Below are 15,681 nucleotides of genomic sequence, written 5' to 3'. Positions count from 1 at the left end.
AGTTCATTTTGATAAATAAAAAGAATTATATCGAAAATCCATTTGAAGATTATAATATACGTGTCTTCTAGGTCAAGATACATTTTGAAATTAGCATATATTTTTATATCAACCAGTAGTCCACAAATACAATGGTAACAGGGTATGATGTATTTTTCTTTTGCGGTCACTGGAAGATTATTTTTGTCTATTTTATTCTTCAAACACATATTCCCAGCTTTTTATCTTGCCAGCAGTGAATATAACAAAAGGCACGACACAATGGTCATAATGTTTCTGATAGTCCATCTGTCTAGTCAGAGCTCCCAAAATTTTTTTTCAGACACAGGCCCAGGGCTGGTGGCTTGAATCCACATGCCCTGACTGAGATTCCACAAGCTCTGACTCCAATACTATATGCCCAAAAGGACCCCATTTTGTACTATTAATTTTCACACACACGATGTTGCAATTATTGTTCTTCGCATACAAAAAGAAATACACAAAATCATATTAAATTGACTTCTGTGTATATTCATATCTCAACATATTCATGTAAAACTGTTTTCCTCCATGTCCAGATGTCGACCATTGTCCAATTGTGCTATCAATGTCCTCTTACTCACTGTATCAGCAGTGTTGACATTCATTAGCATCTGAAGTGTCCTGCTTTATGTAGTTTCTCTTTACATGTTTGATGTTGTTCATAAGACTGAACCCTCTTTCACATTCTGCTGTAGAAGGGCTCACAACTAGCATTATTCCAGGAACTTTACAATTTCATTTGTTTTAGAAGTGGAACTCCTCCTGATTGTGGCATACACCTCTGCTTTTTGGACCTCTGAATATTTGTATGTCTTAGGCTTTGCCTTGAAGTTGGTGTACTGTTTGTGGATTGTATCATGATCTGAATGGAAGAGTGATCTAACAGCTGCTGAACTTCGTCTCTTCATGTGTAGACAGTTTACACTCCTCTGGAACCTCAGAAGTTGATTGTCTGGAAGATCTCTCCTTAATTCCATCCCGTCAATGTGCTGTCCATCAAATTTGGACTCAAACTCTTACAATTCCAAAATAAAATGAAGACAGATTATTTTATAAAATTCTCTATCTTTGAAATATGAATAATAAATAGATAAGTGATAAATTTCAGAAACAAGTATGTGAAACAATTTTTCACCAGGTTGCACATTTCCTAAACTAAACATGATTTTTCTCCATTTAAAGCAGAATTCCGCTTTTCTCCCGACTTGAATCAGATATTTCTTGATATAGTCCGTTTTTTTATGTATCATCTCCGATCCAGTTTTTAAAAAATGGCCTGTATGGTCCCGTTCTGCAAAAACCGTTGTAAATTATTCGTTCCATATATTAGTACACAACTCTCATAAAGAGTATTATGATTGGTCAAAAGTTTAAATTCATCCACTGAATCCTCATGTAATGGAAACTGATGGCAATGGAAAGAAGAAAGATGCTTACAGAACATGGCGTCCCGAGTTGTTGAGAGAGACCATGACACAGAAAGTCTAGATAAAGGTTTAAAAAAACGTATGGAAATGGGAATGGCTGGAGCAAAACGTTGACTGAAATTCTGTTGGTCAGTTTATAAGAAAATTGAACTCTAGAGGACTGGCATTTTGTGACCTCTGCAATAAAGATCTGAATTACGGTAATCACAGTTGGAAGAGTTTGGAACAGCACCTACAAAAGAAGCTGCACACAGAAAAAATTGAATCTCAGAAGGCATCTGGAAAAAGTACAATTAATTACTATAAGAAGAAAGATTTCTTGCATGAGAGAACAGATGTAGCCCTGTCAGAATTGCGCACTGGCAAGACAAGCACCAGCTTGAAAGGAGAAAGGCTCTCATTGAGAATTAAAAGAAATGTTTGCCCATTGAGCCAGAAAAGTCAGTGGTGACAGAAAGGAAGGCTAAAGAAATCTTTGCCAAAGCTGCAAAGGTTGAAAAGGTCATGTCCGTTGGAGAAAAAGACAGGTGAATGTATGGGATTATTTGTATATAGTTGGCATTTACTTGGGTGTTTATTTTACAGATTTGATATGAAAAGAGAGAAGTATATTATATTTGCTGCAAAAATTGAGAAATTATTGTAACATAATTACGATGTGAACACTGATATGCACAGCATCAGTAATATTGGAGAACAAATTCATGTGACTATAAATATTATGAAATTGTGACATTTTTGGTTTATTAGTTTTTCAGATGATGTTTTGGGGTTTATTTTATGATCCTAAGTTGCACCAGGAGCAGTTTTTTATGAGTGTAAAATGTGTTTTTGGACCCCTGGATTGGGGCACTGTCCCTCGAAACCCTGTTGGGGGAGGACCACCACCCCTCAAATTTTATTCAGCTTTTTTTTATGGAAGACCAAAATCATGTCTGCTAAACCAAATTGATGCATGGTTTAACAATTAAAGCAGTAAAATGAGAAATATAATTATGTAGTTGTTGCTGGACAAAACCGTATGATCTAACTTTTTATTATAAATGAAGATTTGACATATTTGAACAAGTTCTGTTTGAGAGAACAGTCTACAAAAATAACTTGATGAAGGCAACCTAATTTCCCTTAAAATACCTTCATGTATCTTCCACTGCAGTGTTTGAGTGATTCCAGTTGTATTATGTGAGACTCTGGCAGGGTATGCATCACATATTAGCAGTGACTGTCCTTGAAACTTTAGGCTGATAGATTGTAGACTCTTAGTTACATCACATTATATGGAGCATCATCATGAACTTTTTGGCAAACATTTCGTGCAGGTATCCCTTAGCTCTAGCTGCCTTATCTAATGACTTCCTTTCTGCTACATGCTCAAGATGAATCTTTCTCCTACATGCTCAAGATGAGTGCGCATGATTGTAATGTTTCTGCGTAAGGCCTGAATTGCTCTAAACCTGCTTGATAGTTAGTGAACCTGAAGTATATTGAAATGAAGGAAATAAGGGCAAAGTTTGAATTTTGTCACACAATTAAGCTTGTGAATTTATGGAACACAGATCATGGTCTCTCTTTCTCAACATTTCAAAAGCGATTGACATGTACACTTTAAACGCATGAATTAATAACAGGGTTCCCATGCGGGTCTGGAATTCTGGAAAAAGTCTTAAATTTGAAAATTGGTTTTCCTGGCCTTGAAAAGGTCTGGAAAAATGTAAAAATTACTAAATAGTCTGGAAAAAGTTTTAAATTTTTGTTGTTCCCATTCACATGATGTCATTAACACTCTTTCCCTTCACTAAGTTTAATTGTCACATTAGGTCCTGGACAAGACATCGATCCATGCATTGAAAAGTTTTGCAGAATTATGCATATTTAAAATACGGGCCACCTAGACAATCCAAAAGGCCAAATCGTAGCACGGTTCATATAGATGATGCGGTTCAGCAAATAGGCCTACTGGCTGATGATAGTGATGGCAATTTTTTTTTAAAGCTGTGAATTACTTCAAATTCTTGGGGCTAGAAAAGTGTTAAAAGTGAGAATTTTAGCTGATGCAGCTTGAGTGAAATTGAACGTTGAACTGAGTGGGTCATGCATGTGATCAGAACTGGAACTAATATCATTTTGAAAGCTCCATAATATATTACACTGCAAATGTATGTCAACTTTTTGACCAAAATCGGCACACCATATATAACAAATTCATACCTTTTCAAATACTAAATATGTAATTTTGATAGGTCTTATCACTAGCATAAGAGGTGTTAACTTTTGGACTATTCATTTGGCGATTGTTAGCAAATATCTCTGGACTTATAAACACAGATTAACTCCGTCTTATTCATGAGGAGTGTTTTAATGTATTGCCTGGATATTTTATTTGCTACTTAGTTTACAGGTAGAAGAACGAGTACAATTTAAATAATAAATAGTTACACAGATTTATATTCTTTGACTCACATTGTTTATAATTTTTTGGGAGTAAATCAGTGCAAAATGAATTCTGATGTACAATCGGGGACGATTAACCACAAAATTATTCTTGATAGGAATAACATTGGGATACAAGTTTTCACTGTCTTCTGAATTCACTTCAAGAAATCCAGAGATATCACAAATTTATTTAATTTAGTATACTTTAAAAAGTGTTTGTTTTTAACATGTTTGCAAATTCTTGAAGTCCGGAAAATTGTGATTTCAATTTTTAGTCAGCTTTTGGTATAATATCTTTAGGTTTATGAGTGGTAAAAGAAAGAAAAAATATAAATATGTAAAAATGAGGGTAAATCCAACAAAGTTAACATGCAGTTCTCCTTAAAAATACATCCTTCAAAATACCTTGAGCATAGCAATGTATAGCCTTATAAGGGTTCAGATCAATTTAATAAATAATCTAAAAATATCTTTATTTGATCAAAATACCATCATCAGAACAATTGATTTAAGAAAGTGAAACATAAGCAGAGCTTATGTTAGTGAAAAATCTTATTTTAGCTAAAGTATTGAAAAGACATTACCCATGAGCAGTGAAAAAAATGTACATAATCAGTGTTTCCCTTTACGTACATTTGTGCATCAAGGATGCACGCTGGAGAAAATTGACGCACACCTTTTGTTACTGTGCGTTTTTTTGACGCAAAGGATTTTTATAATATGATCATGATTTATTTAATACCCAATGCATTGGACGATGGATGGCATCATATATACTTCGCGTATAGGCATTGACTGGTTCCCCGCTTTGTTTGCTCCCTGCCTTGCACTCCTCTATTCGTATAGCAAAGTGCAACGCAGGGAACATATAAAACAATGAACCAGACTAGCATAGGCAATGTTATGACAGAGTAGCTTCCTCTAATCTCGCGAGCTTCTCGCGATTTCCATCGAGCTCAGCAAGCTGTTCTAGATATTTAACATGAAGGCTTGTTGCACTAGAAAGTGATCTCCAGATTAAAACGTCATGCACTAAAAAGCATTAGCGAAGAAAGTGAAAGAAGCAGAACACAAAAGAGTAACTTTGGATATGACTTTAATGAAAAATGGAGAAAATTATTCCCTTGACTGAAGTATTCATTATGATTACCGGTGTGACTTCTGATCGTGTGATTGCAAAGACTGCAAAAGTGGATAATCCTCTCATGACAGGATTTTAAAATTTTTAAAAATAGGCCCTTGCTCGCCATAAGATATCTGGAGAACACATTATAACCTAAGACATTATTTCACAATAAAGAAATCAGTAAACTTGCAGAGACAAATGCGTTATTTGGATTACAAAGTCAGCGGGTCATTGCAGATTTTGTTGGTTTTTAACTTTTACTGCAATAAAAGAAAGATCTTAAAAGAAAGATCTTAAAGTTCAAGTGTAACTTATTATAAAGAAGATGAATAGGCAGGGATGGTCCTGGCTTCTAAAAAGCTGTCACAAAAAAAATCGCCAACCTCAATATTTTGTCGCCAATTTTCAAAAAGTGTCGCCAAAACAAGTAGTGTACATTTTTCCAAGTGTTAATTTAGTCTATTAATGTAACAGGCAATGAAAATTACAAAAGATTGGTTAGTTAATACCTTAATTACAACAAGCATTAACAAAATGTTACAAAGTGTTACTTGAAGATCCGTCGTGATTTTAGGGCTGCCCACTTGTTGAATGCAGTTTCAAAGTCTAATTTTTCACATCTGTACATGCTGATTCTCATTAAATTCTCGAGAGATGAGATGCAGAGCTTATTTCTGATGTCAGTTTTTATGAGTTTCATCTTACGGAATCCACGTTCACAGTCTACAGTGCTGACAGGTGACACCAGTAGTCTCTCAGCAGCCCCCCCCCCCCCTTTTACGGCTAGCTTCACAAAGCTTGTAGCGAATTGCTTCCTAAATCCCAAGAATGATCACTGAATGCTGTATAAATTTTCTCGACAAGAAAAATAGGATCTCCATTCCCACGAATGAAATTTACACGAGTCAACACCTGGCAATACTGGACCGTATATATAAGCATAAATTCACACCCAATTTAGGGTTTCTTTCACTCCTGTATTTTGAGAGATAAATAATTATTATTAATTATGCAAAACTGTTTTCTTTTTTTGTTGCTATTTCTTGTTGTGGAGCTTAAGCCTCTGCAGCCGTAACACGGGACTGATGGCAGAAGGAAAAGATCAATGAGTAAAATGCTGCACTGGCGACGGATGTAATTGTGATTGAGATTTTTTCCATTTGCTTTGTATTTATACACAGTAGTCGGTACTTCAAAGGTTATCAGTTTTCTATGAAGGTTCAGCAAAACTATTGTATTGGTATATGTATAAAAAGAAACAACAGAAGGATTAGCCATACAATTAATTATATCTGTTCTATTCGCGTCTTCAGAAGTCGGTCAGTTGTAGGTATAGTGCGGTAGCATGATTGACTGTATCGCAGCATACAGTACTCAGCCCAGATGTCAGCATAAGCAGATTATGATGTAACAATGCACTGTAAAGATGGGGTTGTCAATAAGAACAAAGGATCGTTTGTGTAACAGACTGATTCCAATGCATTTCTTAGTCAAGTTTGTGGCTTCCTTTCGTTCTGCCTTTTAATTTATCCAGTCCAAATCCATGATTGTATGTACAAATTAAATAACCAAAAACTATGTCGCCAAAAAAATTGCCAGATGGGATATTTTTGTCGCCAATAAGGAAAAAAAATCGCAATTTGCGACATTGGCGAAGCCCAGGACGATCCCTGTGAATAGGTATCCTCCTTGATATTTGGATAAATGTGTTCTAGGACGAAGTACAATGAAACCTATGATAGTACACATTTGATGAAAGGCAGTAAATTAACTCCCATTTGGTTAAAAAGATTTATTTGGCTTTTTGTATTGGCTTATATGTAATGTGTTGGGCTATAATATTGTTGAGGAGACTGTTAAAAGTACAACTTTAAAAGAAAAGTGAACTAATAAAATTCTTTGAATGGACAATGCATTTGTTTGTTAACTGTGCATGTTGGTGTATTTGTATGCTTAGAGAAAGAGAGAGAGAGTATGTTGTGCAAGTTGCAATATCCTATTTCAAGCTGAAAAAGTATGAGTCGTATGAAAATTTGTCAGTACATTTTTGACACCCACATTTTTTATTTGACCCCCAGTTTTGACACCTAGGTTTTTTTTGTACCCTCAATTTTACACCCCTGGGGGATACACTGCATGATAAACATAGGGAACAGTTTCCAAACTTGTTCCAGCTGGCTAAACTAGCTATGTATATGCCCATCAGCTTTGCAGTCTCAGCATAATACTGGTGAGGAACAGATTAAGCCCAGAAAAATCAACAGACTAATGCACATACAACTAGAGGTAACATCTTTTAAAGATTTTGATTTCATTAGTACTCTGTTGCTGATAGAAAGATAGATGTATATTGTAGTGTTAGGTATATAGTAAACTATGAAACTATGGCCATTTCCTTCTCTCTCTCCTTTTTGCCCCCCCCCCCTTTATTTTCTTCTTCTTCTAACAAGAGGGTAACCCCACCCCACCTCCCCATTAGATAAAATCCTGGCAGCATCTCTGAAGTGAAAGCACTGGAGTTGCAGCTGGAGAAGAAAGTATAGATGCTAAAGGGCAAAAGTTAACGTCTGGGTTACAGACTTTCTTTTTAAATAGCATTTCCCTTTCATATTACATTTATTTATTTCTGTATTGGTTTTGTATTTGTTTCTTGTATTTAAATTAAATTAACTGAAACAGAACACTTGATACCTTGAGTAGTCACTGAAAATGGGTCACTGAAAAGTCATTGAATTTCAGCTCTCCTGACCTGTATTAACCCTGTTTCATGGATTATTAATTAAATTATTTGTTGTGCTAGTAAGTATTCATTTTAATTTTATTTGATTTGACATTCTTGGGCCGATCTTTTTGTGTGCCTGTGTGGACCTGATATTTAAAGAATGCCTGGACATCGTGTTTATAACCCTTGTGGGAAGAACCTGACGACTTCAAAGTCTGGTTAGGTCCTTCCAAACTTAAGACTAAAGCATCATGTCGGTTATGCAGGTCAATAAACTTTTCACATTATTAGGTCTGGAAAAGGTCTTAAAGCTTTTTCTTAATTTGTTGCAGGAACCCTGTAATAATAAAATATAAAAGATCTTACGTGTTTGATACCGCTGATATGAACCAATTGAGAATCCAGAATCTCTTCAATTTCTTTCTCTTCCCTCTTGTGTTTTGCACTATAGTGGTAGAATATATATATACCTTTAACTCATTTGATCCTGATCTCGTCTGTACACATAATCCGGTTCTGCATTCAATGGCTGATCCTGCCTGTAGTTGTGGTTTGTTTACTGCATTCAGTGGCTGATCCCATCTCCAGTCGTGGTGACTGTGTTAGATGCAATGTCTCTGATTGGTTACAGATGTTTTTTTCTCCAAGAATCAGACCAATATTAAACCAATCTGAAATGATTTTACTTTTGTTTGTGCAAATTTGAATTGTTCAGAAGCCAAGGGTTACTAAGTGAGAGCAGTTTTCACTACACATTCTATTCATGAAAAATATAAATGATGGCAGACAAAAGAGTGATTTTTGATGGGAGCAAAAATGAGGAGTTTCTCGGGTTTGATCTCTAAAATATTGAGCAAGCAGAGGAAAGATGTGTTCAGCAGTTGGATATTTTGTGAGATTTAGATTTGGACAAAGAAGTTTCTGAGATTTTATAGGATGTTGATAGCAATGATGATAGAGTTCTTGCGGATAAACATTGCACATAATTTTGTAAATAGTGTATAAATAAGTATTGAAAGACAAATAGGATAAAAATACATCACTATGCAGACAAATTCATTTGGAATAATTGGTGAAAATTTTGTTGATTTTTGTTGGATATAAGAAGAGAAAATAAGGTAAGAGTGAATGCATGTGCACGATGTTTACAAAAATTTTCAAATGGGTAAAAACTCTGAGGCACAAGCAGCTAGACACAGCTTAGTGCTTCTGGGGCATAGCAGCAGAGATACTGGCAACAGTTCTGGGCTGAATGAGTTAATAGTCTCTTCAAATCTGTGTAGATAGGAGTGCTTTATCACAGCATCAGGTGCTACCAATTCCAGTTAATGCTTCACATAGAGTATTGGGATTGTCCATACAAGATAAATCTCACAGTTCCATTTTTCAGTCCTAGCATAACATTTGCCCCATCAAAGTTTGCATGCACGATTGGTCATTTCTCGTTTTCAGCGTCACTTAAATCACCAAACATTAACTGATGTCACTTTCCAGAGCATCTTTCACACCCCTATTGTCTGCAGTATTTAAATCAGTTATATCGACCAAATCTGTCTTCACTCTTCCATCATGTACATATTTGTTCATTCAACGACACATCTGTGCTGTCATTTGCCATAACAATTATGAATCTATTTTTCATCACCTTTTCTTTCTTGTCATTTTGAATAATCGCATCCATGCTGTGAGTAAATTCTTTCGCCATGATATCATTTTTATACATATTTCTGCCATTTAACTCCTGCAAATCACATAGTTCTGTGAAATCAGCAAATGTTTACAGTTACTTGCTAGGTGCAGTATTGAACTGTGCTCGCATTTTATTCTGGTTTGCCTCGGGTAGTTTCTTGAACATCTTTCCACACAGTGTCTGCCAACTTCACATTTTGCATAAATTTCTTTGGTGTTGAGCACAGAGTGCTCTGTTCATGAGAAGCTGTGTCATACATGTGCATCATTAAGATGGTGTGACTTAACTGGGTCTAACCTAGACTGGTCAGTTCCAGTGGCAAACACATTTTTCTCTGCTAGTATGGGATACTTCTCGAAGTATGTACAAAACATGTTTTCACAGCTCTCGTCATATCTACGCCTTTCATAAGTCTCTTTCCAAGAAGGCTGAAATGTCCTTTTCCTCAGCTCAGCATTATATTGTTTTTCACTGACGGAGTTTACCAAAGCATTGTCTGTTTTCCCTATATTTGGAGAACTTGGAGTAATTTCATTTCTTGAACGCTGCTAAAATCTCAACATGTTGCAAGATTTAAGTTTAAAATAAAGTCTGAGAGTCTTTTTATATAAATCAATAAACAAAAGATCTTTAAGGATTTTAATTGGTTAATCTCAAAGTACAGTGGATGCATCAGAATGAAAGAAAAAACATAACCTGTACATCAGTAAAATCTACAGCATCAGACTCTTTGAACTAAATGGATTAAAACACGATGTAATAATATTGTATTCTTTCATGTGAAAAACTTTGTCTTCGAAGCTTTTATATGTATGTAATCCTGTAGTTTATCTTAATTGTCATAGGTGCAGATTAACAAGTTTAATCAGTGTTGCATTACTCTGGTAGAAGTGGGAGCAAGGACCAGCTCGTTTATTATTCCTTGAAGCCAGCTGAGCAATAATTTTAGGTACTGTAACCCCGGGCATTCTCTTCGGCATTCACAGGTCACATGCCTTGCCTTGTACACAAAGTTTACAGCTTTCTATAGAATTATAGTCTGTAGACAAACTTAAAATGGCTAAGACGCCCATATGGAGATAAATATTTATAATTTACTGGTCTTTCAACAATTTAAAATAAAATTCTGAATATAGATTGCGTGATAGAAGTTTTCTAAAGCAAATTTAGATTTTTTTTTACAAGCCTGACGGGGTTTTTTACTTAAAATATAGGAGGGGCTTAATATGACATTAGAGGGGCCCCAGGTCTCGGACTGTTGGATATATTGAGCACTGCTTGTGTCAACCTTAGTTTTAGTTTTTTCTAAAGTGCATTATCTGTGTTTTCATTAGGGCTTGATATTAATATCTTGACAAAATAACCTCACCTACCAGAATAGATGAAGTTGGCTACAAATGGGCTAAGTGTGTATAAAAGTTCAAAATAGACACTTTGGATTAATCTTTCACATTATTTGATGTTGGATTATTAAAATTATGATGAAATATTGACAGTATTTAAAAAAATATTCAAACATTTATTTGTTTCACCACAGTTGTTGTATAACATAAAATGGTGACCTCAAAATCCGGTTATAGTCTAACTTAAGCGGCAAAAGTTCCATTTTCATCTGTATAAATGACATAATTGTTCATTTTTGTTATTAATAGACCCGAATACAGTAAGTATTAATTTGCTTTATAATGGGCAACAAAAATTCACTTCATTTGTTTTTCAAGGTGTAGGAGTAATGTAATTTATGGGTATCAGTCATCATAAAATTGGCAACAAAATTAACTACATTTCAAAAGACTTCTTTTTCTTTCTTTCTGATCTCTTCTTTAAAGGGAAAACTGACAAAAAAGTTGACATTTTACTTTATTATTGCATTGTACTGAGAGAAAAAAGGTGTGGACGAAATGTCATGAAATCAGTGTTTGGAAAAGTGAACTTCACCTTTTGGGCCTGTTTGGGTGAAAAGACAGACTGACATGACAGATATATTCAGGAAAAATACCATTATGTTTCTGAATCATTTTCTGTGTCCAAATTATTTGGATTCAAATTGTTCAGTTCAGGTATAGGTTTTTAGAAGAGCTTTTGCATGAAATTAAGTTATTTTTCATATAAATAAAGAAAAAGGCATATTTTATAATTGCATTTGTTTATTTTGTTTAGGTACAATAGCAGAGGGAGCTCCAGTAATACCTATCTCGGCACAGTTAAAGTACAACATAGATGTTATATGTGAATACGTTGTGAAGAAGATCCCTGTTCCTGTTAGAGACTTCTTATCAGAGCCAAGACTTATAGGTACATGTGTGTACAAACATAGGGAATCTTGAGATATGTATAAGATATGAAAATATGAAAAGTGATAATATTAAAATCAGTGTATGTATTTTCCTGTTGAGTGCTGAGTTTAGAAAATGTTGTGACTAATGTATTCATAAGTTATAACATTTTTTCTGGCAATAGTTTTTCAAACTAAAGAATGAAACAATCAATATGGTTGTTGTTGTAGGGTTCAGTGCCATTTTCAGCACAAGATAGGCGATACATGGCGGCCAGTATAACTGGTGGAGGAAAACCTCTGGAAGAACCACCGACCCACGAGAAGCTACTGTCAGGCTTTCTCATGTACCCACATTAGCCGAGCCTGAGACTCGAACCCACACAGACAGAGGTGAGATGGCAGTGATCCGGAATGGTGAACGCTTTAGATCACACGGCCATTTGGGACAACTGTATAATGCAACCTCATTAAAATGATATAAGCTGTCCAAGAAGAAAAAACATTTTCTTGTTGTCTTTCTATCTCTTTTGGTGAAGTTGCCTAAACAAACATAAAAACTGTTTCCTTATTCCTTATACAGCACAAGTATGTACAGTATCTTAGTAAATGCTGCACATCTCTTTAAACCCACTTTACAGAGAATATTTTGTCATGGTAGATAGATAGATAGACAGACAAACCAACAGAGAATATTTAGTCACATGGTAGCAGTTGTCAAACCTCAGAGGATGGGCTTATTTTTTCAGCTCCAATGGACATAGACCAGAAACACTTATGGATGTCTTGTTGTCCATCATCTGACCATCAGCACAAGTATGTTATTGCTTCTCCTGAACAGATGGTTGTTTGATTATGAGGTTCTCAGCAAAAGATTGCTAATGATGTCTAGTTTGTCTTAAAATGAAATGGTCTAGTTTGTCTTGAAATGAAAATGTCTTGTTTGTTTTAAATGGAAGTGTCTAGTTTATCGTAAATTAAAATGGTGTAGTGATACTTTAAATTTCATGGTCATGATAGCACTCTTAAAAATCTTGTTACACCTATCTCTTTTGATTAGATGGTCATTTAGACATCATGTAGACAGAAGTTTGTCATTAAAAGATTTGTAATGACAACTTATTGTTCATAAATAAAAATGGTACTGATCAGTAGTGGCCATATTGAAAATCTTGGTATCACTACCTTCCTTGATATGATGTTAAATGTGTGTCTCACAATGTACAATTTGTTCATAAATGAAAATGATGTCAATGTAACATCCAAAACTTGAAAAACTCTATAATGGCTAAAAGAAAAAAGAAACTTTTTAGAATATATAGTTGGTCCTATTTTAAAATGATGGAGATCCGACCACAAAAATGACTTCTAAATAAAATTGGTGCTCATCTGACCTATGTGGCACAATTGTGACAACTTTAAAAATCTTATTATCAGTACTCCTTGTGCATGAATGCTGGCATTGAGTTTTCACAACAACAATGAAAAAGACATTGTGGTATTTGTTCTGAATCAAACAGATGCAGATGAGATTATACCAACATACACAGAGTTTTGTAAAGGAATTTTGAAAAACAGATCTGCTTGAACTTGGGATCAAGTGAAGGGTAGAGCATTTGACTTGTAATCCAAGGGTTATGAGTTCAAAGCCTGTCCAGGTTAGCACAAACCAACTGCCATGATGAGTCCTTGTGAAGGGGACTTTGCTGCCATTTCCATGGCATGATATAGTTAGTAATGTGTTACAAACAACAAACAAAACAATGTGATGTTAAAGGTCATTGCTTGCATTTTTGTACTTCATATTTATATATGAGATACTGTCATGATGCATATCAGACAATTATCAGAATACATATCATCGACAACATATATCAAAGACATTTATCATGATATGAATCATATCAAAGACACTCATGATATCACAGACCTCTTATGATATCACAATTATCTTGATATGTATAATATCAAAGTCATTTATCAGGATACGTATCAATGACTATATATATTGCTGACAATTATCATAATATGTATCATCTCAGAGACAATTATGATGTATGTCTCATCTCAAAGACAGTTATCATGGTATTATCATATCATATATCAGAGACTGCTGTTGTAGCCTAATGGTTGAAGTGTTTGCCTGGTATGTGGAAGGTTGCGGGTTTGAATCCTGGATGAGTCATACAAAAGATTTTTTAAAATGTTACTAGCAGCTGCTGCAATTGGCACTAAGCATTAAGAGGTTAGTGTTAGGACTGGTTGGCCTGGTGTCAGAATTGTGTGACTGGGTGGGACGTCATGATATGTGTTTGTGGCATGATGCTCCAGTGCTAGATATCACTATAAGCTGCCACACTGTAGACATCATAGTAATATGACTGAAAATATTTTAAAGCTGTGTTAAAAATCCAAAACATACACATATATCATATCAGAGACAATTATTGTCAAACTTATCATATCAATGACAGTTAGCATGATACATATCATATCAAAAACAATGATCATGATGCATGTGTCAAAGACAGTTATGAATGAATCCTGACAAAGACAATTATCATATGAATCTTTAAAAAAAACAATGATCATGATACATATATCAAAGACAGTTATCATGGTACACAGAGCAAAGACAATTATCATGTGAATCTTTAAAAAAAACAATGATCATGATACATATATCAAAGACATTTATCATGATACATGTAACAAAGACATGCATTATGCTACATCAAAGACAGTTGTGATGGTACATAGAGCAAAGACAATTATCATAGCAAAGACATTTATCATGACGAGTTCATCTGTTGAGACAAGGACCATTTTAGTTATCCAGTGTTTGACGGAGCAGTAGGTCTGGATGCACATTTGGCTGAAATGGTTGGTGTGTGCCCTGAATGTTCTAAGGCAGATTGGACAGGGGATAGATAGCAGTGGCCTGCCTCTCTTGTTCTGCTGTGGCTGTTATGTTGGCCTCACGAGCTGCAGTGCCTTTTCCAATGGAGGAGAGCCACATGTGCCTGTCCAGAACTGTCTGCTCCTGTGTATCAGTGCTTATGTCAGAATCCTTCATTGACTTCTTCAGTGTGTCTTTGTAGTGTTTCCTATGGCCTCCTTGTGAGCATTTTACATGTTATAGCTCACCATAAGAGTCTTTTGAGAAAGGGGTGGTCTAATTGTGGGCTACATGGCCTGATACAGAGCACATCAAAGACAATTATCATGATGAATATCATATCAAAGACAATTATCATGATACATATATCAAAGACAGTTATCATGATACATATATCAAAGACAGTTATCATGATACATATATCAAAGACAGTTATCATGATACATATATCGAAGACAATTGTCATTATACATGCATCAAAGACAATTATCATTATACATATATCAAAGACAATTATCATGATACATATATCAAATACAGTTATCTTAAGACATATCAGAGACAATTATCATTATACATATATCAAAGACAATTATCATGATATATATATATCAAATACAGTTATCTTAAGACATATATCAGAGACAATTATCATTATACATATATCAGAGACAATTGTCATGATACATATATCAAAGACAATTATCATGATACATATATCAAAGACAATTATCATGATACATATATCAAAGACAGTTATCATTATACATATATCAAAGACAATTATCATGATACATATATCAAATACAGTTATCTTAAGACATATATCAGAGACAAGTATCATTATACATATATCAGAGACAATTGTCATTATACATGTATCAAAGACAATTATCATTATACATGTATCAAAGACATGATACATACATTAAAGACAATTATTATCATATATATTGTATCAAGGACAATTATCATGAGATATATACATTCTGTTAACAGCACACCAAAAACTGATCCTATGAAATTTCTATGTGGCAACCATAGATACTATGTTGTTGTGACATGCCATTGATATGACATAATGT

General features: G+C 34.7%; 1 protein-coding gene across 1 annotated transcript in view; it reads left to right on the top strand.

Moving 5' to 3' along the window:
* The window catches only part of LOC149786085 (eukaryotic translation initiation factor 2 subunit 3, Y-linked-like), a 47,649-nt gene that overhangs the window by 20,546 nt on the left and 11,422 nt on the right, over positions 1 to 15,681 (top strand). The window contains exon 8 of the mRNA XM_089976380.1: positions 11,583 to 11,717. Coding sequence (XP_089832506.1) covers positions 11,583 to 11,717 — 135 coding nt within the window. The remainder of the gene's footprint in view (positions 1 to 11,582; positions 11,718 to 15,681) is intronic.

This window comes from Sinohyriopsis cumingii, chromosome 12, assembly GCF_028554795.1.
Source record: "Sinohyriopsis cumingii isolate HCF-2022 chromosome 12, ASM2855479v2, whole genome shotgun sequence".
Taxonomy (NCBI): domain Eukaryota; kingdom Metazoa; phylum Mollusca; class Bivalvia; order Unionida; family Unionidae; genus Sinohyriopsis; species Sinohyriopsis cumingii.
Note: the sequence above shows the minus strand (reverse complement) of the source record. Positions and strands in the feature narration are given on the sequence as shown.